The following is a 25,370-nucleotide window of genomic DNA, read 5'->3' as shown; positions in this document are numbered from 1 at the left end:
GGCCCTCTTTAGAAAAAATCAGAGAATCCAACCTGAGACATTTGGGCTGCTTCATCAGAGCCTGACAGAACACTGTAGACCTATGATCTGAAGAAACGAACATGTCAGAATTGATTCTCTGCTGTGTGGAAGGAAAAAAGAACCCTCCAGAAATGCTTTCTAAATCACCTGACGTAAAGCAAAGTGTTTGGGCAGTGCCTGGTGGGAAGGGGAGGCCTGCAAGCCTTTCTGTTCTAAAGCACAGACTGAGCCTGACTGTCCATTTGGACTCGCTAATCCAGAGGAAATCAACACCGAATCTTAACATGAATATGAAGATAGAAGATGTACATTTATTTCCATGAATTACAAGTGCATTGCTGTTCATATTAGCAGGCAGTCTTTATATAACCCATTCTCCATTGCTGTCAAAAATCAAACAAGAAAAAAAGGACAGCTGAGAAATGAAAAGCTAAAAATAGAGTTATTTTTCCTAAGTGATCTGCTGGATAGCATTTTCCGTGGAACACAACTCAGAGGTAACAATAGATTTTTTGTTTCAATCATAGGCATGTGGCACTTGGACAGTCATCTCCGCACAGAAAGCTATAACAGTCATGCGAGGGTACAGTAATTACCGAACAAGGCAGATTTCTCACCACAGAGAGCAGTGGGGGAGTCAAGAGGAGGCACCGCACGGGGACAGAACACCAAGTCCACGCCACAGGGTGCGGCGGCGGGAACAAACACTAGAGGGCTCAGGAGGGCAGGGGCTAGGGCTCCGCGCACGCAGGACCTAGTGCGAGCTGCTCCTGACGGCCTGAGCTCAGCGACATCAGAGACGTGAGCGAGCACTTGACGACAGAACAGTGCTCCAGTCGTGAGCTCATGGAGGCTTTATTACAAACTGTTATATTGTAGGTTGAAAATGAACTTGAGATGCTGACATGCTGTAGGAGGAAAAGGAAGTGTATACTTTCTCATTGAAAGACGCAGTGTTCCTCTCTGCTAGACCCTCAGGCGTCGAGCGTGGCTACAGCGCCCGTGGCACCTGTGCCCACTGGGCATGGAGCTCAGCCCCATACCACCTGGGCAGCCTGCATGACCTCGCGCACCTCTCACCAAATCCTGAGAGAAGCTGCCACTTTATGTCTTTTTGCATAAGTCTTGCAAACACCCAGAACTGTATATAACACATTTTGGCAAGTGTTGTGCCCCTGTAAATGGTACAGGTGGAACTGCCTGATGCAGGACCTCTTCCTTTTATTTAGAAAAAGGACTGAATTTTCTAAATGCTGGGCAAGCAGTACATATACCTTACATCTGCTAGGGATTAACATGACACGAGGAGAGGTGCTGCCGAGCACCCACAGGGTCCAGGGGCGGGAGCACGAGCTGCAGGGGCCCCGGCAGGGTGGGAGAGGAGTGCAAAGAGGGGCCGTCACTGCCTTAAAGTGCCCGAGGAGCGGCCGCCCTCCCGGAAGGTGAGACGCAGTGACCGACGGTGAGGGCGGGGTCAGCAGGGCATCGGGAGGGAGGATTAGAGAGGGTGGAACCACTGCATCTTTCAAACCAGAAAGCGATTAGTGACTAAAGCAAGGTGAGCAGTAGGTGCCCTGAAGTACGTACTGCCACAGGTCACCGGAGGGCGACACACACAGGGGTGCCAGGAACAGTTCTCTGGACTGAAGGAATTCTTTGAAAGCATAAAAGCCACAACTACCAGAAACTGCCCCTCCGAACGGCTCAAAGGAGTCAGGTGGACACGCCGAGACAGGCTGGAGACAGGCCCGGGGTCAGGAGCTGGGAGGAAGAACAGCGATGCCTGCGCGTGGCCCGTCCTCGGAGCCCGTGTCCTGTTGGGAAACAGACAGACCGACTGTGAGCTAAGGGTGAGCCACGTGGGAAAAGCAGCAGCAGCGCTAGGAAAACGGAGAGTGAAAAAGCAAAGGAGAAACACTCCCGTAGGAAAGGCCATTTCCCTCAGAACCACGTGGCTCGAGTCACACCCGAGGCCCCTCAAGGGCGGGCTTGCCTCCACCCCCCAACCCCCGGGCACCTCCTCTCAGACGTTTAACAGAGGATGTTTCCAGAATACTCCGGGGGAGACACGCATGCTCGCTCACAGCCAGGCCGGCGTCAGTATTCCCCAGATGCTATTTATTAACCAACGGTCCAAACCAGAGTCTGAGAATCTTTGTAAACGCATGTGTGAAGTGGAAAACGCTTCTGCCTCCTATTCTCAGCACGTCTCTCTCTCTGGATGAGCAGGTAGGTCAGAATCAACCACACAGGAGGCAGAAAGTGTGTTGTTTTTAAGGCTCAAGTTTTCTGTGACTAAGCACAACAAGCACAATCAAGTGCTGGTAGGAAGCGTGAAGCTGGTGGGCCTGGACCCAGGAAGGGCAGGAGGGGACCCAATAGCTGCTGTCCCGCCAGGTCCCCCTGGCCCTGAAAACACCCGAGGATCCCTCAGGAGGCCCCCGAGGTCCCCCATCACTCTCCTAACATCTCTATTTTACTTGAGGAAATTATATTCTGGGTTAAATCCACTCCACCCGTTTACAGACTAGCAGTTCTCAGCTGTGAGCACAGACGGCTGGGGGTGGGGCGCGGGTGGACGTGGGAATTCCCTCCACTCCGAGGACCATCCTGGGGAGGAGAAGTGCACGTTCTCTGTCTCACGACGAAGCCGCATGGAGACAGCAGGAGGGTAATCGAGTGCGTCAGGATGCAAGCAAAGCAGACCTTCCTTCCCCTGGAGACGGGGCCTGTTAAGTGTGTCACCATGAACTGCAGCCACACCTAGCAGCTGACAGAAAACTAAAACTGCCCTAAATGCTTTTATCTTTAATGAAACCAAAGGGAAACAAGAGGTTAATGCCCCTAGTAATCAGTCCCCCCCCACCCCCCGAGAAAGTCCAGTGACGGGCGAAGGAGGAAGAAAGGCAGGCACCACCTCCTCTTCCCCAGCTTCTCGGGGAAGCAGGTAAGGAGATGGCCTGTAAGGATGAGGCTGACCCAAGGCCGGAGGAATCGGAGACTTGTCACAACGTATTAACCACTTACACCTTTTTACCTTTCCAGTGAAAACATTTCTAAACTAGAGCCCCTTGAACAAAATATAATGAATATACTTTGACCCTTTACAATCACTCAGAGCCGCCACTAAGAACATCAGCGAGAGGGCTTCCCTGGTGGCACAGTGGTTGAGGGTCCGCCTGCCGATGCAGGGGATATGGGTTCGTGCCCCGGTCCAGGAAGATCCCACATGCCGCGGAGTGGCTGGGCCCATGAGCCATGGCCGCTGGGCCTGCACGTCTGGAGCCTGTGCTCCGCAACAGTGAGAGGCCCATGTACCGCAAGAAAAAAAAAAAAAAAAAAGAAAAAAAGAACATCAGCGAGCAGGGGACACCTAGGGTCTCCCCTGGAGCGGTCCCTGCTGTCCCCTCCAGCAAAGCCCCCACAGCTGTATGAGCACGTTTCCCCGGCGGCCCCGTGTGTCACAGCACCGTCACCTCCAGGCTCTCCTCTGCGCAGTTCTGCCCTCGCTGCAGACTGCGAACTCACACCCACGGTCCCTCCATCTCCCTGGGGAGCAAACCTAGGTGAAAAAAGATTTCTGAGTTTAAAGGACCTGGACTCTCTGCCTAGTTTTGCCACCGATGTATAATCTTGAGCAAAATGCTTAAACACACTCCTTCAGTTTCGTCAATCGCAGACCTGGGCTGTGTGCTGACTTCAGAGAACGTTGCTGTGATCATCAAAAGGCAATGTCTGTGAAAGAACCTGGCCCAGAGCTTAACAACGCCCCCGCCCCACCCTCCTCTGCACTCACTCTTCTATCCTAGATGACTAAATTGTAAGTCAGTCTAGATGTTGGAAATTTCCTCTGAAATGCACAGAAAAAAACAAGATGGATTGATGGGTAGATGGAGGAATGGATGGACAGATACGTGAGAAGACAAAGAAACTATAATAAAACGTTAATCATAGGATCGGGGTGGTGGGAATATGGGTGTCTACTGTAAAACCCTCAACTTCTCAGAATAGGTGAAAATTGTCATTTAAAAAACGTTTGGGAAAAAAATCAGGCTACAAGCACATTCTGTGCCTTCTGTGTGCCTGGAGGAAGTGAACTAAACACAGAGCAACCCCCCTGCCACCGCCTCCACTGGTGACAGGCCCCAACCCTGGATACTCAGAGCTGGGGTGGGCCCCGGGTGGGCTTGGTCCCCGGGTGTAATGGCCTCCAGTAGGCATCCAGTCAGCAGCCTTGTCCTGCGGCCCAGGACCCTGGTCACTGTCACGGTCCCCTGTGCCTGCTGCCTGACCAGCCACCCCACAAGTCCCTGCTCAGGTCCCGCCACCCAGACTGCCCAGTGTCAGATGCCCTGACACTTCAGGACCTAAGACCACCTGTGAGGACAGGCGGGCTCCTCCCCACCAGCGGGGCGCCCCCTCCCGGCGCTCTGCACCTTTGGGGCCAAACCCTCCCCTGGTGCAGCACCACAATGCTAGGCCTGACTCCCCGGGTCCTGCCATCAGACTGCTAGAAAGCAAAGCCTGGGTCTTACCCATCCGTTCCCTCCTACCCGGCACTAAGAAGTATGTGACAGGGATTAAATGAACAATGACAAACTGATAGCTCCATCACCCCCAGATGTTCTACACCAAAGATGTGCATGACGGTCTGTGTCTTTCTCCCCTCTCAGGCCACCTGCTCCTTGGGGGCCACGTTCAGTCCTGTCTGTTCTGCTCACTGGGGTGAGCACACAGCATATATGCCCTGAAACCAGAAGGCAGGGAAATCAGGGGCCACGAACACACAGGAAAGCAACCCATGGAAGGGACCCTGCAGAAAGTTGCTCAGCTTGACCTTCCAGGCCAGGGGTGAGTGGCCTAATCTGTAAAGAGCCAAACAAGAGCTTATTCACCCAACGCAGCCAGGCTGACCTGGCACGGACACGGGGACGGGAGAGCAGGCCCCTGGCAGAGACAATCCCCCCACCGTGAATGCAGGCAGAGAGGCCAGGAAGGGGTGAAAACGGCTGGGTCCCAGGGGCTGCTTTCCTTCTGTCGGTGAATGACCGCACAGTGCCTTGTGTGCAACAAATTCTTCAAGAGATTGTCCCGATGTGAGGTGTGGATGGATGAACGCTTCCAACCCCACTGGACTGGCCTCCCTGTCCCCTGTGGCATCTCCCCTTCCTGCTCAGACACTTCCTGAAGGTTGGCTGCTGGGGGCACATGTGCTCGGGCTTGGAGTCTGGCCTCTAGTGTGTCCCAGCAAGGGCCTGCCAGTCCCCCTCCCTTGCTTGGTTAGGGAATCGGGGTCTTTTGGGCTCTGCTCCCCTCACTCCCCTGCAGTCTCCCGACCACACCCCAGTCTGAGCCCCAGGTCTGGAAGCTCCTCTCCCACCCTCTCTGCCCTGGTCCGGCCCTGGTGGCTCTGTGAGTAGGTGAGCTGATCGCATCTGCTTGTGGCCCCCCTTCTGCCCTTCCCTGTCCCCTGCACTGGGGCTGGGACCCTGCCTTAGCACCGCTGCCTGTCCTTGGCAGCTGCTTCTGGTGGGACTGCCAGTGGCAGGCACTGAGAGGAAAAGCCTTCCTTCTTCCGCCTCTAGTGACACATGGCTCTTTGGGAGGGCTGGTCCTGGGTTTCAGAGGTACTGGAGGGTGGTGGTGACTCAGGCCCCTGAGGTCCCTGGGTCAGTGGCAGTCTGGCTCCTGACCCTCCTCAGCAATGGTGATGCTCTAACAGCTGCAGTTCTGGCAGGGGCCCGGCACCCTCCTGGCCTGCTGACCAGACAGATGCTGGCTCACATCGCTTCCCCTGAGCCCCTGCAGACCCCCATCTGCAGGAAGCCCCACCGCCCCCCTCTTGCTCTCCAGCCCTTCCACAGCCTCCTGACTGATCACACACCCTCTGTGTGAAATACCTCAAGCAGCTTCTGATCTCAAGCCTGGACGCTGCCCAACACAGGTTACCTCAGACCAACCCTCATCCTGACCCCCATATGTGAAAATAAATAAAAAGGCCCAGGCAGGCGAGAATGGACTTAAGATCAAGCTAAGAACCCCCAATGCCCACCGCTGCAGAACCCCCACTTCGTAACCCTGCCCGAAGCCCCCTCGGTCACCTGTCTGCAGACCCCACTGCCCGGCCATCCAGCTGTCCCGGGCTGGTCTGTCCAAAGCATTTCCCCAGCAGGTGCCTCAACCCTTGGTCATAATTCTTTATCTCACTGCTCATTTCTACAGAGTTCTAACACAACAAGCCCCACTCTCTCTCCCGTTCCGTATATTCTCTAAAATTGAGATTTGTGTTTCCTCTTTTTGAACGCTTTTTACCTGTCTCCTCTGCTAGGATATACTATATGGTTAAAGCTCCAGGTACCTGAGAAATTTAAGATCTGTATCCTGGCTGGAATCTAGCGGTCTCTTCAAAAATGAGTTCTTTGAGCTTTTCCTTGGGCAAGTCATCCAATTCCATGTCAAACTTGAATGGTGCTTCGGCGATGGGCTTGAAAAGAAAGCAGAACGTTTAGACAAAAGTGGTTGTGGCTGAGGCAGTCATTCACTGCTCCACAGAAAGACCACGGCTCAGGCTTTGGAACTGAGATGGCAGGACTGGCACCTGTGATGAGCAGCCCTGTGCTGCGCTCCAGTCACGGAAGTGCACCTCCCGAGAGCCCCGAACCAGTGAGAGGGAGCATCCCCACGTTATTCTCCAATGTCTTCAGGCACTGCGTGCACATGGCAGCCACAGGAATCTGCTGTGATGGGAGGGCTGCTGCTGGTGGTAGTATATGTACACAATCAAGACCCTCAATACTTGAATAAATACATTTGATTATATACATTACAGTATCTTTATATGAAGAAATATTATGGAGCCATTAAAAAATGAAGCTGCAAGAAAGGTGAAAATCATGGCAAAATGCCCATATTTGTGTTAAACAGAATGAACTCTACTTTATTTTTAAAATTTAGATATAGAAATGTAAGACTGAGAAGAAAACACTCCAAAATTTTAATAATGATAACCACATAACAAGACTACAAAGTGATCTTTCTTGTATTTTTCTGCAAGTTTTTGTTTTAGTATACTTTCTCTATAAATAACCAGAAAGCTAATACTGTCTATTCATATCAAAAAACCTCCATGCATACTTAATGATAAAAGATGTAATTAGTCAGTTAATATTTTGATTTGTAAGCACCCCCCTCCAAACGAATGCAATGTTACAGAACCTGATGACGATACAGCTGTTACCAGGCACCCCAGACCTTATCCATGTCACCCTCACAACAGGTATTAAGGGGAAGGAAACGTGCACCCCAAACTCTGCGCTAGGCCCTGGCCTCTTGAAAGGGGGAAAAGAGAAAAACAAGCAGCTCCCCTCCCTGAAGGAGGGCTCGACGTACGGGACCCTACACATGCCACCCTTCTAATCCACCTGGCCCCCTTGGGGTGTGTGGTACCACCCCAGACTGAAAGTAGGACGTGGGGCTTAGGAAACTGCCAGCTCACAGGGCAGTAAGAGCCCCAGGTCCCATGTTTTCAGCTGCTGCCCTGTTATGTACCACGGAGGTCGTGTCAACTGTTTCCTGGAAAGGCTGTGGAAGGGGAAGCTGACTGATAAATGCTTCCTCTGATTTCCTCTTTCTCTTTTTCATGTAACTGCTTTTCACTTTTGTAGTTAGTTCTTCCTTTCCTCTTCCATTTCCCCTTTAACACACTCCTCTTGGTTCTCCCTTTTTTAAAAACAGGAGTGTGAAGGCTTACTGTCTATGCATTTGAGCCTCAACTAGAAAGATCCACATTTCTGGTTCCTACTGCACTTTCCTTCATTATCCTCCAGAGAACAAAGTTAAAAGTGAGCCAGCCCCCAGAGGAACCAAAGAGCCAAGGAACGGGGACTTTTGGACAGAAGATGCCCGACATGCAGCACCTTCATCTGGATGCCCAGTGTGCACTGGAGACTCGCACACGCACCTCTGTGACCAGATTCCTCATCACAACAGGCTCTCGTGTCTCTAGGGAGGCACACAGGGAGGCAGACACGAAGCTACCAAGCTCTGGTGGGACTGTCCTGGCTGACCTGTCCCCTCCTCCCCTCCACCCTCAGGGCGGGCCCTGCGGTTCCATGTCTCTTCCTGTCACAAGCCGTGACCACAGTCCTGGGATCCCTTCCCTGCCTGTGCTCCCCTCCCCCTCCATTTCCCCGGCCCCACCCTGTGCAGAGGACCTAGAGGAAGGGGTTTCAGGCTGTGGGGACAGCACTAGTCTCAAGGACATGATGGCAGGGCCACTCAGCCGGGGGGGTGCAGGCTCTTACCTCGTCACTTGGGTCGTAGTACTGCTCCAGGTATGGGTGGGCCAGAGCCTGTTCCACCTCAATCCTCTTATGAGGGTTGAACGTCAACATCTTGTCCAGTAAATCCAGAGCTATAAAGAGAAAGGTTTTGCAGAGGTGAGAAGCCAAAGAAACAGTCAATGAAATACTCTCTTGTCTTCCTGTTTAAGTCCACTGACCCACAAGACAACCGAGCTAAAAGAGCCCCTGCCACCCAGGGGTGCCTGTTCCATCTCTGAGCTTGAGTCTGAGCACCTGTTAGTAGAGACCCAGACTCAGGAAGGTGATGTGCTCAGCAAAGGCTCCACATAGTGGCCAGGATTCAAGCCCAAGTCTGCCCCCAAAGCCTGGCCTTGTCCTAAATCACGGCTCTGCTCGCAGGGTCAAAAGCAGAGGTTTTATGTATGTACTGCTCTTAAGTCAACTCCAAAGTCACTTCTGCAATGGTCACTACCTCCTATGTGGTTTCAGCCTCCTCCTTCCAGGTCCTGGGTGAGAGACGTGTGTAAAGCACAGGCCCCCTGGCCTGCTCTGCAGCCTGGCGTCTTTCTCCAAGGCCCCAAACTAAAAGTATTCTCTCGACCTGGCCAGCAGTTCAGCCCTGACCACCTCTTTCATGTCGACAAGGCAGCAAGTGCAGGGCCAACAGGAACAAGCCGGAGGCGGTGGCCAATGAGCAGCCTGCCCTGGGGCCTCTGCAGAGTGTCTAGGCACCACCTCAGGCCGCGAGGACAGCCAAGGGGCACGGCTGACAGTGGCTGGGACCAGGGTTAAGGGTCATGTGACAAAATACTTCCTGTATTTAGTGTCAGAAGTAGGTTTCAATGAGGGAGAATACATGCTAGAAAAGACATCACTGTTCTGGTAAAGAGGTAAAAAGAGGCCTTCTTTTAAAACTGTCTCCTTTTATTTAACAATGCTCAGACCAGTGATGCTCACAGCCCTGAGACACCCCTGAGAAATCCAAGGGCTCCAAGAAATAAATCTAAAAACTACTAGGTAGGGCGTCCCTGGTGGCGCAGTGGTTGAGAGTCCGCCTGCCGATGCAGGGGACACGGGTTCGTGCCCCGGTCCGGGAAGATCCCACCTGCCGCGGAGCGGCTGGGCCAGTGAGCCATGGCCGCTGAGCCTGCACGTCCAGAGCCTGTGCTCCGCAACGGGAGAGGCCACGGCAGTGAGAGGCCCGCGTACCGCAAAAAAAACCTACCAGGTAATTATTAAAGAACACACATTTTTAGAAAATGTATTGACACTAACAAAAACAAAAGCACTGGTATCTACTTAATGAAGCCTTGTTACTCACGGTGATAGTTTCTTATTAGGTTATCAACCTCGTCCATCTGCAAATGAGCACCCGACTCTAAGCTCTAGGATAAAGAACGGTGATGGAAAATCGCTGTAGTCACTAGGAAATGTGCTCCCCGATGGAGAGCAGCCGGCGGCTGGCCAGGGAGTCGCTGGGAGAGAGTGCGTGGGTGGGGTGCCCCACTGCCCGAGGTCGGGGACCCCCCACGTGCACATCCCTGCACACCACCCCACTTACCTTCAATCAGGAGATCATCGATGTGGTGCACTGTGTGTTGGATATGATGAGAAATTCCACACAACAAAGGACTTTTTTCATGTCCATAAAGTGAAGTGTGAAAACCAGTACGTTTTTTTTAAAGCCCACATAATGAATTTCTACAAATAGTACATTTTCAAACTGGTAGACGGGCGAACACACCTGCTGGGCCTCAGAGCCCTACCATACCTAACACAGGTACTAAAACCGACCTCATTTCCCGCTCCCGCCCCCTCCCCTAGAGCTCACAGACATTTCTCCAAGGACTGCCTTGAGATCAGATAACCTCCGAACATGTCAGGAGAAGCCGAGGGCCCAGCCACAGTCAAGAGTCTAACAGCATTGTTTTTAAATTCCAAGTCTTGTTGATATTAAGGAGGGATGCACTCCAAGGCAACTGGATGCTCTGCAGCTGACACACTCCTAAAACAGACCTTTCAGTTCCTTCAAGTTCAATCCTAGGCAACAATTTCAAAAGAAAAGAGCTTAAAAAATTTTTTTTTGCTACTTGAAAACTGACTGGCTCTCCAGCCTCTTTTGACTGCAGCACTATTTCTGCACTGCTCGCAGCTACAGGAGGGGAGGCGGGGAGATGGGAAGCAGCTGGCAGGTGCTGCTCCCACAGTCAGAGAGCCCGGCCTCCCTCCTCCTCCCACATGCTCAGCATCCCGCTGGCACCACTCCGACGTATGAATCACGCTGGCTGTGCATATGCTTCCTTGGATGCAGATTTTATTTCCCCTAAAAGACTGAAGCCCCTTCAAGGCCAGGATCCTGACTCTCCCTGGTGGCGACCATGAGCCCACACCTCTCCTCTAACTCCGGGGTGTGTGTAGCAACATGACCGCACCCTTCCGGCTCATCAGTCACTTCTCCTTCCAGGTCCTGGGGCGGGTCACCCGGCTGGCAGCACTGCTTTGGGGCCATCTCACCTACCCAGCAACACTCTGATCCCAGATCAAGGTTGCCATCTGTCACTTCCATCCTCAGCTCGAATTTCTGAGCAGGGGCAGAGAAAAAGGCCACCTGTGCAGACTGTGCCACCGCAACAATGCTTCTCAAACTTTCTGATCTCAGAGCCCTACTCTTGAAAACTACTGAGGATCAATTATTAAAAAGCAGCTAATTCAACTCACAGTTCAAACAACTGCACAGCACCATCCTTTGAGGAAACCACTACACTCAGTACGTGGCAGATGTGTTCTGCGTGCACTTATCCCGCGCTGTCACATGGAGCACTAAAAAGACCGGCACAAAGGACAGGACACAACAAAGTGAGTTCTCTGTGCTGCTTCACCAAGGGCACCTCACATGCAGCTGCCCTGGTTTTAGCTGGGAGGCTAGCACTGCCGCCTCGCCCTGCACTGAGCACAGATGGCAGCACAAGGGACAGGGTGCAGGATGCCTCAGTGTCGCCATGAAAGCAGTTTTCACCTCACCAACCCCCTGGAAGGATCTTGGGGACCTTAGAGGTCTAAGGAGCACACTACCAAGAACTGCTGAGCCACAAAAACTCAAGATCTTTAATCTTATCATGGTCCCCAAGATCTCGGGGAAAGCCCTGGTCAGCCCTTCTCTACTCACATGGGTGGATCATGCCCTTCCTGCCCACCGGCCCTCATTTCTCTCAGCACATCCTTCTGAGAAAATCAAGATCCCCAGGGGTGACTTTCCTGGACATACCTCCACCAGATCCACATGCATCCTTCTGTGGAAAGAGGGGACCCTCTCCCCACCCAAAGCCGATCCTCCCTGCTGTGACTCCCCCTGCTGCCCTCACCTGGCTCAGTCCTTTCTGTCTCCATGTTCCCACTCCTCTTATGTGGTCAGCCATGACCTGAACTGGAGGCCTTTGTGCCACGTGGAGGTGCTGAACTCGGCCACATTCTCACAAGGCATTATCTGTGTGCATCTCCTCTACAGGTTGCGAGAATCCCCATCCCTCCCGCACTGCCCAGGGAAGATTCTTGTCCAGCTCCTTACACATCTCACTCTTCACCTCCCCAGCCTCTTCTAGGATTTCAAATGCTATCTGTTAAAAAAACTCCTAAATCTATTATTGTCAGCTCAGGACTCTCACTCTCTGTATACAGAGACTCTCTGTAGGTAATGAAATAGAATACAGCTTATTATCCCATTGAGAACATATATATGTACATGCATTTACAGGAGCAGTAATAAAGTCTGGAGGCTTTTCAAATAGCAGGTTATCTGAGAAATGGACACAGACTTCTCACAAGAAGGGCATTTTTTAAAATTTCAAAAAATAGGGGAATTCCCTGGCAGTCCAGTGGTTAATACTCCGCTCTTCCACTGCAGGAGGTACCAGTTTGACCCCTGGTCAGGGAACTAAAATCCCGCATGCCGCATGGCATGGCCAAAAAAACCCCCAAAAAACAAAAAACGAAAAACAAAAGTGGGACCGAGAGAACAGAATTCCTCATCTTTCTTCACGCGCTGACAGCCGTCTGCTGGCTTTGCGCACCAGTGTCCCCTGCCCTCTAACCACACGGAGCTGCACTTGCCAGGGGGAGCTGCACTTGCCATGGGGGAGCTCTCAGGCTTGCCCGTGGGAGCGCTGACATCAGCGTGGCCACATTCACTGGGTTCTCTTGGCCACAATGACTGTCAAGGGTGTGGACAGAGAGGCAGTGAGTGTCAGCCCCACACTTGGGCTAAAACTATCAGGAAACAGGTCAGCGTGAGCCTGGAGATGCTGGTGGCCATCGTGTCACCACGAGAAAAGAGGCTGGTTAACAAGAAAGATGGACCAGAGGAAGGCAACGCTGAATGACAAAGTCCAGATTGTGGTCAAAGCAGCTACGCCCGGAATCAAAGCCCTGCTGGGCCTGTCGGTTCCGAGAGCCAGTGAAGTCCTTCTTCAGGCAGAGGCCAGTCCCAGTGGGTTCTCATGAAGTGGATGGAGAAGGCCTCAAAGAGCCGACCCTCCAGTCTGTGACGACTCACCCCATGCCCACAGCCCCATCGCTCAGTGGGAACCACTGCTCATCTCTGGACACGTTTTGTAGATTTCCCTGTGCATCTTCTTTCACACAGTTGAGATCATATTATACATAACAAAGGCTGTGTTATTTCCTCAGTCAACACTGCTCATTAGTATTTTCCCATGCTACAAAAACATCGTAAAAATCACTTTTAGGGACTTGATATAATATTCCTTTGAGTAGATGTATCAGTTGACTCTGATCCATGAACAATGAACAGTTATTTCTAAAAAATTTTTTAAAAATTTATTTATTTATTCTTGGCTGCGTCGGGTCTTCATTGCTCCGTGTGGGCTTCTCACTGTGGTGGCTTCTCTTGTTGCGGAGCACAGGCTCTAGGCGTGCGGGCTTCAGTAGTTGTGGCACACAGGCTCAGTAGTTGTGGCTCGCAGGCTCTAGAGCACAGGCTCAGTAGTTTTGACGCACAGGCTTAGCTGCTCCACAGCATGTGGGATCTTCCTGGAGCAAGGCATGAACTCCTGTCTCCTGCATTGGCAGGCAGATTCTTAACCACTGTGCCACCAGGGAAGCCATTTCTAACAATTTAACACGGCCCAGACCAAACTCTCAACTGCTAACTCCCGACTGGCTCCTCCCACAGTGACCTCTCAGCTCATTACCTCTTCATGGAAGTTGTGTGTTCTTGTCCTTTGCTCATGTATTTATCCACTGATGTCTTAGATTTCTCTCTGCTCTTTAAACACTAATAACATTAACAAGAAGTCTAACATTAAGAACTACTGTTCTTAACCCTCTCTAATGTTCTTAGCTCTCAACCTTCCCAATTATCCTATGAGGTGGGTAAAACTTGCCCCAATTTTGAGATGAGGAAAATGTGAAAAAGTGAGGTCATAAGTCTGCACTCAGGAGGCCAATCGCAGAGTACAGGACCTAACCACCATGTGTGTGGCCAGCAACAAAACAGGACAGGGATTCTTTAAATGTTATTCAATCTAGAACAAATTATATCTATTTGTCCGCACCTGGTCTAATCTAGTTTAAATTTTAAACTTTTAAATCTACTACCTTTCATTTATGTTTGTCTTCTTGGTTTTGTTGTTTTTTTAAATTAATTAATTTATTTATTTTTGGCTGCGTTGGGTCTTCGTTGCCGCACACTGGCTTTCTCTAGTTGTGGCGAGCGAGGGGCTACTCTTCATTGCGGTGTGCAGGCTTCTCCTTGCGGTGGCTTCTCTTGTTGCGGAACACAACAAGGTGCGTGGGCTTCAGCAGTTGCAGCATGCAGGTTCTAGAGCGCAGCCTCAGTAGTTGTAGCACACAGGCTTAGTTGCTCAGTGGCATGTGGGATCTTCCCGGACCAGGGATTGAACCCGTGTCCCCTGCACTGGCAGGCAGATTCTTATCCACTGTGCCATCTTGGGGTTCTTTTGTGTTTTTTTTTTGCGGTACGCGGGCCTCTCACTGTTGTGGCCTTTCCCGCTGCAGAGCACAGGCTCCGGACGCGCAGGCTCAGTGGCCATGGCTCACGGGCCCAGACGCTCTGCGGCATGTGGGATCTTCCCAGACCGGGGCACAAACCCATGTCCCCTGCATCAGCAGGCGGACTCTCAACCACTGCACCACAGGGAAGCCCATCTTGGTTTGTTTTTAAAGCTTAGGAAGATATTCTTCCCCCACGCAGAGATCAGAAAAATACTGAATGCTCTAAATATTGTTCGTTTTTAATAGTATGATTTTTTAAAAAGTATTTGATCATCAATTGTTTTGGAATTCACTTTGATGTGTGAATAGTGATTTAAACTGGTTTTCTTCCAAATAGCTATTCAACTAGCCCAGTACCATCTGCTGAAGAATAATCATTTCTTCCCCCTCACGGGAGTAATTTTGGAGAGAATCCTAAGCTAGATTCCTTTGAAGAAAAATCTACAATACTACTGGTTCAAGGGACTCAACAGTCACAAATTTCCAACACACATGTGAAAAAAATATTCAATCTCACTCTTAAAGAAAAACAAATTAAAATGTCACTTCCCCCCCATTTGGTTGGCAAACCCAAAAGTGCAATACCCAGAATTGCTGGAACAAAAGACATGTGACAGAATTGCCAAGCTGCCTTTCAGAGAGACTCCACGGATTCACACTCCACCAGCTGCCTGAGAAGATCCCCTTCCCCACAGCCTTGACCACACAGTGGGTTATCAAACTCTGTGATTCTTGCTACTGTGATGACTGGGAAAAAAATGCAATTACTGACCTTTCAATGTTCGTATCTCATATAATAAATAACAATGAGTCCCTTTTCCTATATTTAAGAGACATTTACATTTCCTTTTCTGTGAACTATTTGAGTTCACTTGGGTTTTCCCATAAGATCTTATGGAAAAATCTGAACATTTTGGCCAACCCAATACTATTAACCAAACTTAAAAGCACCAGTGTTTCAGCTTGAAAGTTTTAATTTCTTGAGATCCCCGGGGTCTTCCATTCATTTCTTCCTGTTATTTTCTTGCAAATCTAGACTATTAGCTACCTGCATGCATGTTCTTAAATCTGTCTTATTGCTGCTGTTCTATGTCCAGGGCCTTAGAACAGACACCCATCTATTTATTAAATGAATACATTTACCAATGCTGTAGTAAGAAACTAGAAGCAACCTGGTGGCAGATAAATATGGCCCCCATTTCTTTGCAGCTCCTCCCACGAAGGGGTGGATTCATTTCTCCCCCTCTTGAGTCGGGTCTGACCTTGTGATGTGCTCTGACCAACAGACTGTGGCAGAAATGTCCATTTCTGAGACCTGGCCAGGAGAGACCTTGCAGCTCCTGCTCTGGTTCTTTTGGAATGCTGTTGCCAGCATGAGAAGCCCAGTCTGGACCACTGTAGGACGAGAGCCAACGGGGTGCTAGGTGCTGTGAGGCACCCTTAGGCCATGCAGCACGAGGCAAGCCGAGCAGACCCGCCCAGCTGCACCCAGCCCTGTGGGCTTTGGAACAAATATGTGCTGGTCGGGTTTTTAAAATTTTTGGTAATAAGGGTCAATTTTAGTAAGATCCTCTTCTATATCTCATTTCACAAGGTGCCACATTAACCTAGTTATGGTTTGGTTTCAATGTAACTGTTTCTAAGTTTCAGGTGTGCAGCATCATATGGGGTGATCTGAAGGCCCGGAGTTGTGGAGGGGTTTGTTGCACAGCAACAGATAACTGATGTGAATGTCAATGTCCAACATGAGGTTGTGAAAGACACTACAGGCCACGCACAAGGGAACGTTATGTACCCATTTTTTATAACTACAGAGACATAGAAAGGACCCAAGATATATAAATGAAAAACTCTGTCTTAAGATCTCAGAACCTAGTCCTACCAAAACCAGCAGTATAGACATTCACACAACCCTGTGATGCAGGTACTAATATATATATTTTTGTTGTTACTGTTTGTTTTTATTCTTTTGTTTTAGGCTAGGGAATTTTTTTTCTTAGTTTCGCTTTATAACAAAGTGAAACAGTCATACATATACATCTATTCCCCCACTCCTTCCCTCTTGCGTCTCCCTCCCTCCCACCCTCCCTATCCCACCCCTCCAGGCGGTCACAAAGCACCGAGCTGATCTCCCTGTGCTATGCGGCTGCTTCCCACTATCTATCTACCTTACGTTTGGTACTGTATATATGTCCATGCCTCTCTTTCGCTTTGTCCCAGCTAATATTTTATAAATGGGAAAACAAGAGGCCCAGAGAGGTTAAGTAGTTTGTCCAAAGGATGCTCAGCTGGTAAGCGGCTGGGCTGTGGACTGAACCAGGGAGGTCTGGCTGCAAAGCCTGTGCTCTGGACACATGATGTTTTATGCCCATTTCAGCACTAAACTCCATCTTTCCACTTGATTCTATGTATAGTTCTTTCCCGCTTTTTCATTATATTCACCCAATACCTACAATTCAAATTTAACTGGATTTTAGTGGGGTTAATTATTAACTGAACGAACCAATCTCAAAGTTCACGACCTTAACCTAAGGAAAATAAGCTAAAGAAAACCTCAAATAATTTGATGCAAATTATGACTAACTAGAGAAAAGAATGAGGAAACAAACAGGAGAAAAGCCCAAGAGTTCTGTTTCTTGTAAGGTCTTAATTGTACAGTTTTGTTATGTACACACCTCTTAAAAAAGGTAACTCAGGAAATCAGATCTAGGTAACATGCTTGGGATGGACGATACAGCACACAAGCCAGTCTAATCAGTAACACGTGGCAAGGCATGGGAAGTTCTAATTTTGAAAATTCTGCAACTAGAATACATTATATAACTATAACTAAATAGGTAGAAGCTGTGCACACGTTGGTAGAGCAAACATTAAAGGTTATTTTGGAATTCTGATAATTAAGACTATTTCTTATTCTCTTACTTTTTCTATACGTCCAAACTGCCTACCATAATCATACACTACCTTTATATCAGAGAGTTTAAAAGACAGTTCCTCTTATATCCAAAAGAAATTCAATTTTAAACCAAGTGTTTCTGAAACTTGGCTCAGGTCAACACAAAAAAACAAATTTAACATCTAAGCAAATCGTTGTTAATGTTAAAAAATACACATGTATGTACACACACACATATATGCATACACACATATTAGAAAAAGCTAAAATTCAGTCAACAGCAGACTGGATGTAAATATTGTAAAATCGCTGCACTAACATGTCAGCAAGCTGTTCTTGGGTTCCCTCCTCTGACACCTTCCTTCCACTCTAAGGACCCCTTTGATGACACCAGGCTCACCTGGACAACCCATGCTAATCTCCCCACCTTAAAGTTAGCTGACGAGTAACCTTACCCCTCTCTGTCATGTAACCTAACATGGATTCAGTTTCCGGGAATTAGGACACGGACATCTTTGGGCATGGGGTCATTATTCTGCCTACCACACTTCTATGACAGTATAAAGTTAAAAAAATAGCTGCCTAATATATTTAACAGGTCCATGTTAGGCAGGAATGAAGGATAATATAATTATTAAACAAAATTAACTTATAAGATATCCAAGACTAAAATCGAATGTATGACCTTTCTCTTTTATGGAACATGCTCTTGGAACATATATAAGATATCTTCACCCAACCTAAGGCCATGAAGATTCTATCCTGTTTTTTTCTCAAAGCTTAATAGCTTTGGTCCTTCTATTTAGGTCCATGTTACTTATTTTTTGCACACAAATGTCTAATTGTTCCAGCACCATTTGTTGAGGAGACTGCCACAGGCACCAGTACAGATAAATCTAAATCTGAAATGCATTCTGCTGAGTGGAAGAATCCAGACATAAAAGGCTACATATTACATAATTGCAATTCTATGACATTCCGGAAAAGGTAAAGCCATAGGGACAGGAACCAGATCAGATGTTGATTGCCAGGGACTAGGCGAGGGAACTGACTATGAAGGGGCACAAGGTAACTTTTGGGGACAATGGGAATGCTCCAAAACTTGACTGTGGTGAAGTTACAGGACTGCATACGTTTGTTAAAATTCAAAGACTTGCACAACTAAAAAGGGTGAATTTTACTCTATGTGAATTATTCTGTGATAAACCTAACTTTCAAAATGATCAAATGACAAGATGACCTTAAAAAAATTGAACTTAATCCAAGTTAAAAAGTAGCAAAGAAACTAAAACGCGGAAAACTAAACAGTCACCTCCAGACTCCCTTACCCTATGGCCACCGCTCCTAAATAAGAGGGAAGAAAGAAATGAAGAGTGACCACCAAATAAGGCATTATCCAACAGCCATAGACTAGTGACCTACTGCTTTAATGAATAAGACAAAGAAACAAATAAAAGCTAAGCCTAAGAAAAATAATCAATGAAATCACATTTACCTTTGGAGTCAGCATTTGGGAACAGCCTGTTCCATGGCACCTTATTTTTGTGCGGAAGAGAAAGCAAATAGTTTCTAGCTTTTAAATTTATTATACAATTCAGGTCTTCCTGGGATGGGGATCCAAGAATACCTATCAGATAAAATAATCAGCTGTTAATTATCAAGACCAAGGTAAACCAACTGCATACCATCAGCAGTAGGGCAGAATGGGCACTGACATTCAATGTCTTCTCACTGCCTCCCAATGCTTTTTAAAAAGTCCTTAATGTTTTAAATCAAGGAAGATTAAAAAAAAGCTCATGTCCATCACAGGCTGAAGAGTTGCTGGAACTCTTCTTAATTTCCTGAGGGTACTCTGATGTATACAGTGGGTCCCCAGAATGCTCACGAACCTTACCCAGAATGTGGTTCAGTTGGTCGAGGTAATGCTTCCCCGGGAAGATGGGCCTGTTGGAGAGCATCTCTGCCAGGATGCAGCCTACAGACCAAATATCAATGGACTTGGTGTAGCCCTGCAGTGGAAAGGAGAGAAGATGGAGAATGACCTCTGCTGTTCCATGACACAACGAGACCTTTCTGCATGACAGGCACAGGGCTGCTGGAGTGTCAGCCTCTCCTCTGGCTCTGTAATTCAGAAATAAGAGACCATGGAGAGACAAATATCATTTGGCTTTCTTATAAGACACTAAACAACCCAGACTGCTTGATTTTATTTCTCTCTTCAAAGTTGATTAACTTGTTATTAAGTTAGAATTTCTGCAGTATACTTCATTTCTTTTTTCAAATGATTTGAGAGAAAGAATCAGAATCCTTGTAAGCTGAAGCTGGAAAAAGAAAAAAACAGGAACCACCACTGATTGCTTTAGGACATTTGTGGCCCGCTTACTCATTTTGGAAACCTGGACTTCCCTGGTGGTGCAGTGGTTAAGAATCCGCCTGCTAATGCAGGGGACTCGGGTTTGAGCCCTGGTCCGGGAAGATCCCACATGCCACAGATCAACTAAGCCCATGTGCCACAACTACTGAGCCTGCACTCTAGAGACCGCGAGCTACAACTACTGAAGCCCAGGCGCCTAGAGCCCATGCTCTGCAACAAGAGAAGCCACCACAATGAGAAGCCCGTGCACCGCAACAAAGAGGAGCCCCCACTTGCCGCAACTACAGAAAGCCCGCGCACAGCAACAAAGGCCCAAAGCAGCCAAAAAATAATAATAAAAATAAATTATAAAAGGGGGGGGGCATTGCTACATATCCAGAATATCTTTATCCATTTTGAAAATCATTAAAAACAAAACACAGGGCTTCCCTGGTGGCGCAGTGGTTGAGAGTCCGCCTGCCGATACAGGGGACACGGGTTCGTGCCCCGGTCTGGGAGGATCCCACATGCCGCGGAGCGGCTGGGCCCGTGAGCCATGGACGCTGAGCCTACGCGTCCAGAGCCTGTGCTCCGCAACGGGAGAGGCCACAACAGTGAGAGGCCCGCGTACCGCAAAAAAAAAACCCAAAAAACAAAACACAACAATTACCCATGATCTCTGCCGAAAAGAAGCACGTGCCGGCTCCATCATGTCTCACCGATCCCTATTGCTTATCTCCTTTTTCTATTCATTTTTCAGGTATATTTTTTTCTTTTAAAGGAATTCGGTGAAAAGACATGGAAGAATTATCATACAACAGTAAAAAAAAAAAAAGATGTTACTATATAAGTTGAGTTTTATGGAGAATGCTTAGGTATAGTGATAAATAGAAGAAGAAATGTGGAGAAAAGCTAGAGGGAAAAAATTTCTACAAATATTAAAGTTTATGGAAACATAGCAAAGTATTTTTTGAAAATCAAAGAATTAATGATGAGATCTACAGCTCTGATAAAATGGGATGAATTTCAAAACAATTCTCTTCAGTAAATTACAGAGATTTAAAGTATCTTCCCACAATTTCCTAGTACGTTGATTGATTCATTCATTATTTATGGCTGTGTTGGGTGTTTGTTGCTGCACGCAGGCTTTCTCTAGTTGCAGCGAGCGGGGGTTACTCTTTGTTGCCGTGCGCGGGCTTCTCATTGCAGTGGCTTCTCTTGTTGCAGAGCATGGGCTCTAGGCACACAGGCTCTAGAGCGCAGGCTCAGTGGTTGTGGCGCACAGGCTTAGTTGCTCCGCGGCATGTGGGATCTTCCCAGACCAGGGCTCGAAGCTGTATCCCCTGCATTGGCAGGCGGATTCTTAACCATTGCGCCACCAGGGAAGTCCAACGTGGTAATTATTATTACTATAATTAACAGTAACTATAACCATAATGATGGTGGAGACCTGGAGGACGCCATCGTAACCAAAGGATCAACATGAACTTCACTGATACCGACACAGACCAGGTGTGCCTCCTGATGTGACAGATAATGCGCTGAGAAGAAAACACTCTTTCTGTGGTATTCATGCCCAAAATGCATGACACAAAACTGAGGCATGTGCTACAAGTAGCTGACCCGCACCCTTCAAAAACATCAAGGTCAAGAAAGGCTGAGGGGGCTTCCCTGGTGGCGCAGTGGTTGAGAGTCTGCCTGCCGATGCAGGGGAAACGGGTTCCCCGGTCTGGGAAGATCCCACATGCCGTGGAGCGGCTGGGCCCGTGAGCCATGGCCGCTGGGCCTGTGCGTCCGGAGCCTGTGCTCCACAACGGGAGAGGCCACAACAGTGAGAGGCCCACATACTGCAAAAAAAAAAAAAAAAGGCTGAGGAACTATTTCAGATTAAAGGCGACTAAAGCAACAATGCAACGTGTGAGCCTTACACACATATTGAGAAAAGCTACGAAGGTTATTATTGGGACAATATCCAAAATCTGAATATAAATGGGGCATTACTATTGGATTAGTGTTAATTTTCCCACTTTTGATTACTGTACTATGGTCACGTGAGAGAACACCCTTCTTTCTCACCTCCACTGCTGCCGCTCTGGGCTGGACAAGTCTTTGTTGGGGGGCCGGCCTGCGCACCTCAGGGTGCTCGCCACTGCTCTGACCTCTCACCGCTCGATGCCGGCAGCACCTCCCCTACTAGTTGTGACAACCAAAAATGTCTCTAAACACAACCAAATGTCCTCAGGGAACATTCGAACTACTGTTCTAAGGACACACATGGTGAAATGCTTAGTGCTAAAGGTGCACATCTACAATCCATTCTCAAATGACTCACAAAAACAGGCACACAGAGAGAATGAAAAAGCAAACGGGACAAAACATAAAGAGCTGGTGAGTGTGCATCTGAGGTGAAGGGTGGAGAGTTCCAGCCAGCAGCTCTGTGAGGCGGCTTCCCTCTGCTTTAATACGACTGTGATTCTGTTTTCCTCTTCACTCATTCTCTCACATGTGTACAGGAGATTTTTCTAGAGATTACATGACATTACAGGATATTATACATGAAACGTGACAACAGTGAACCGTGCTTCCCTAACGCTCTGTGTTACAGAATCACGCATGGGTGTTGGTGTCAGGAAGAGCTATGGATGCCATGGTTTCAGATTTCACATGGCAATTAGCCTTTCCTCTGCTGGGTTTTGGTGTGGTATCAATGATGAGCCAAGCGTAGTTGAAAAGACTACTAACTCTCCCTTTCCGAGCTTCGTGTGAAGACTCTTCACTAACTCTTCACTAACTTCACCAAAACAACATATTTGACAGACTGAATGCAGAACCAGGTGAGAATCCAGCAGTGTTCAAATCAAGCCAGACGCTGAAGAGATATGCAAAGATGAGAACACCACTCTTCTCACTAAAATGTTTTTGTTGTGGAAAATAAACATTTTAAAAATGAGAACTATCTAGCTTTTTAACATTTATTTTTAAATAAATTAATTTAAAAATTAATAAATACTTTAAAAAGTTTCAGTTTTGGGGCTCCAAACTGGTGGCTCAGCAGTTAAGAATCCGCCTGCCAGTGCAGGGTACATGGGTTCGAGCCCTGGTCTGGGAAGCTGCAACTACTGAGCCCATGTGCCCTACAGCCTGTTCTCCACAACAAGAGAAGCCACTGCAATGAGAATCCCATGCATCACAATGAAGAGTAGCCCCCGACTGCCACTAGAGTAAGCCTGCACACAGCAACAGACCCAATGCAGCCAAAAAAAAAAAAAAAAAAGTTTCCGTTTTAATTTCTATATAGTAAATATTGATAGATAAAACCCACATAAACAAAACCTGCTTGGGGTCTTGGATAAATTTTTAGACATTCCGACATTGAAGGAGTCTTGAGAACAGAATGTTTGAGAACCCCTGCCTTTTCTTTTCTTGCAATGTTTCTGCGAATTGAAAATTCTATCAAAATGAAATGTTACAAATACACATACACACACAGTGCTCTAGCTGGCCAAAGCTAAGAAAATGAGTATAAAAAAAAAGAAGATAATGCACAGCAAACAAACAAACAAAAAACCCCACAGCCACCATGAGTCCATAATCATGTTTTCAAAACAAAGACAGGGGTCAGAGGAAGAGAAAGAGAAAGGGGGGAAACCTCTTCTTCACAGATGAATGCCAGCTCATCGATGTAAAAGGAACAATCAATTTAGAAAATCACGTTTTGCAATGGAGACAATGGTCCTCAAGGGCGCACCCCTGGGGGAGAGGCTGCCAGCAAACAGAGGAGCCACACACATGGCTTCCAAGACTCTGTGGGGTTTGTGCCAGAAAAGTGTGACCTAAACCTAATCAGGAGGAGCCAGTCCCAAGAATTCAGAAAGAGAACCGCTGGGCACAACACCACCTCTGTGCTCTGCCAAGTATTCCATGTCATGGAGAAGCCAGGAAGGCGGAGGACTGTCCCAGATGGGGGTGACACACACAACTGGGATGGCACTGAATGAGCGCCGGCCGTCACAGGCGCTCACAGGGTACTGCGGCTGTGGGGAAGCACACCACCTTTTCGGGAGTATTAGTGAACTCCTAGCATCAGTCGAGGTGTGCAGTGCTGGTTTATGTTGGTGAAGTGTGAGAGGGTTTGACACAAGGGAAGAGAGAGAAGAGACAGGGGAGAGAGAGGGAGGCAGAAGATGTCAACAGCTGGTGCTGTAAGGGGAATATGGGTGTTCACTGGACTCTCTTCTGTGGGTGTGAAAATGTTCTAAATCAATAAAAAAGAAAATCCTGAATACATTGCTAGAAGTAACATTCTCAGGCTAGAGGTGTTATAAATAAAAAAGGATTCAAACTCAGTTTTGACTGTAGTTAACTCTGCAAAAACAGAGGCCACCCTCCTGGCTACTTCCCCCTGGAGGGTGGCCAAGAAGTGAAGACAGGGGAGCAGCTCAAGTGGGGATGGGTGCTGTAAGACCACAAGGCCCCAGGACCCAAAGGACAGCTTTCCTTCCAGCTGGCAGGCACTGCTGCACACATGGGCGCCTCTGGCGTGGAGTGGCTGTCACGTGGCCCATCTATCCACAGCAAGAACCTGTTGTGTGGGATTGTCGTACAGAATTATGAGAGAATCAACACAACATTTTCTCCTTTGAAACATCTGTTACACCAAATTCTTCTTTAAATGTAATATATTTTAATGGAATTTTACTTCCATAGCTAAACTAAACATAGGTATGATATCAAGAATAACTAACTGCTTTAAACAAATTCCGTTTCCTCACAAAAGCAACCTACATCCCAAGCCCTTTCACTCGTAAAGGATGGAGGAAGAGAATGCAGCCTATGGGCTAATTACACCTGTTCTTCTCATTCCCACGAAACCTCTCAGGATGATTTCTGGTTCCTACACCTGAACACGGGGTCCAAAGTCTGTTTTTATAGCTTTCTCTTTTTTTTTTTTGGTTGCACTGGGTCTTAGTTGAGGCAGGTGGGCTCCTTAGTTGTGGCTTGCCTGCTCCTTAGTTGTGGCATGCGAACTCTTAGTTGCGGCATGCATGAGGGATCTAGTTCCTGGACCAGGGATCGAACCCAGGCCCCCTGCATTGGGAGTGTGGAGTCTTAACCACTGAGCCACCAGGGAAGTCCCTATTTTTATAGCTTTTCTTCATGTATATTAATGTTACATTATGGAAGATGGAACCGAGATCAAGAATCTGTCTTGAGATATGAGATACAAGATTAGATATTAGATGTCAGTTGCACTTAACTTCTCAAATGTGACACCTTATTCAAATACTATTTGCAAATGATATATTAAAAATACTGAAACTCCAGGACCTCCCTGGTGGTCCAGTGGTTAAGACTCCATGCTGTCAATGCAGGGGGGCACGGGTTCGACCCCTGGTCAGGGAACTAACATTCCATATGCCGTGTGGCATGCCCAAAAGATAAAACAAATAAAAAACAAAACTGAATCCCCACAGCAGCCCTGTTTGCCACTGTTGCTCATACACCTAACAAGGATGTCGTACTTCACTCTCTTGCTTTTATAAATTTTTCAATCATTCCTCATGACCCAGACAAAGACCTTGTTAGAAGTGTGCTTTCGATCCAGATGCAGGGACTACCATTTGGAAGCAGGACCATCATATAATTTTGAAAGAATTATAGCAGCTCCAATTTTTTCCACACCAATGTTTTCTTCCAATTATACTATAATTTTGCTAAAGAGGCATTCTTCATTATCAGGTATGTCTGACCTTTACAGAAAAGCTCT

General features: G+C 47.9%; 1 protein-coding gene across 1 annotated transcript in view; it reads right to left on the bottom strand.

The window, feature by feature from the left end:
• Positions 1-312: 312 nt before the first annotated feature.
• The window catches only part of MAPK1 (mitogen-activated protein kinase 1), a 93,647-nt gene continuing 68,589 nt past the window's right edge, over positions 313-25,370 (bottom strand). Inside the window, exons 5-9 of the mRNA XM_082640518.1 lie at positions 19,145-19,259; positions 18,746-18,877; positions 8,325-8,434; positions 6,380-6,505; positions 313-1,835 (exon numbers count right to left, since the gene is read on the bottom strand). Of these exons, the coding sequence (XP_082496644.1) occupies positions 6,389-6,505; positions 8,325-8,434; positions 18,746-18,877; positions 19,145-19,259 (474 nt within the window). The 3' untranslated portion in view covers positions 313-1,835; positions 6,380-6,388. The remainder of the gene's footprint in view (positions 1,836-6,379; positions 6,506-8,324; positions 8,435-18,745; positions 18,878-19,144; positions 19,260-25,370) is intronic.

This window comes from Mesoplodon mirus, assembly GCF_964341445.2.
Source record: "Mesoplodon mirus genome assembly, chromosome: 13".
Classification (NCBI taxonomy): Eukaryota; Metazoa; Chordata; class Mammalia; order Artiodactyla; family Ziphiidae; genus Mesoplodon; species Mesoplodon mirus.
This window is presented reverse-complemented; position numbering and strand designations above follow the sequence as displayed.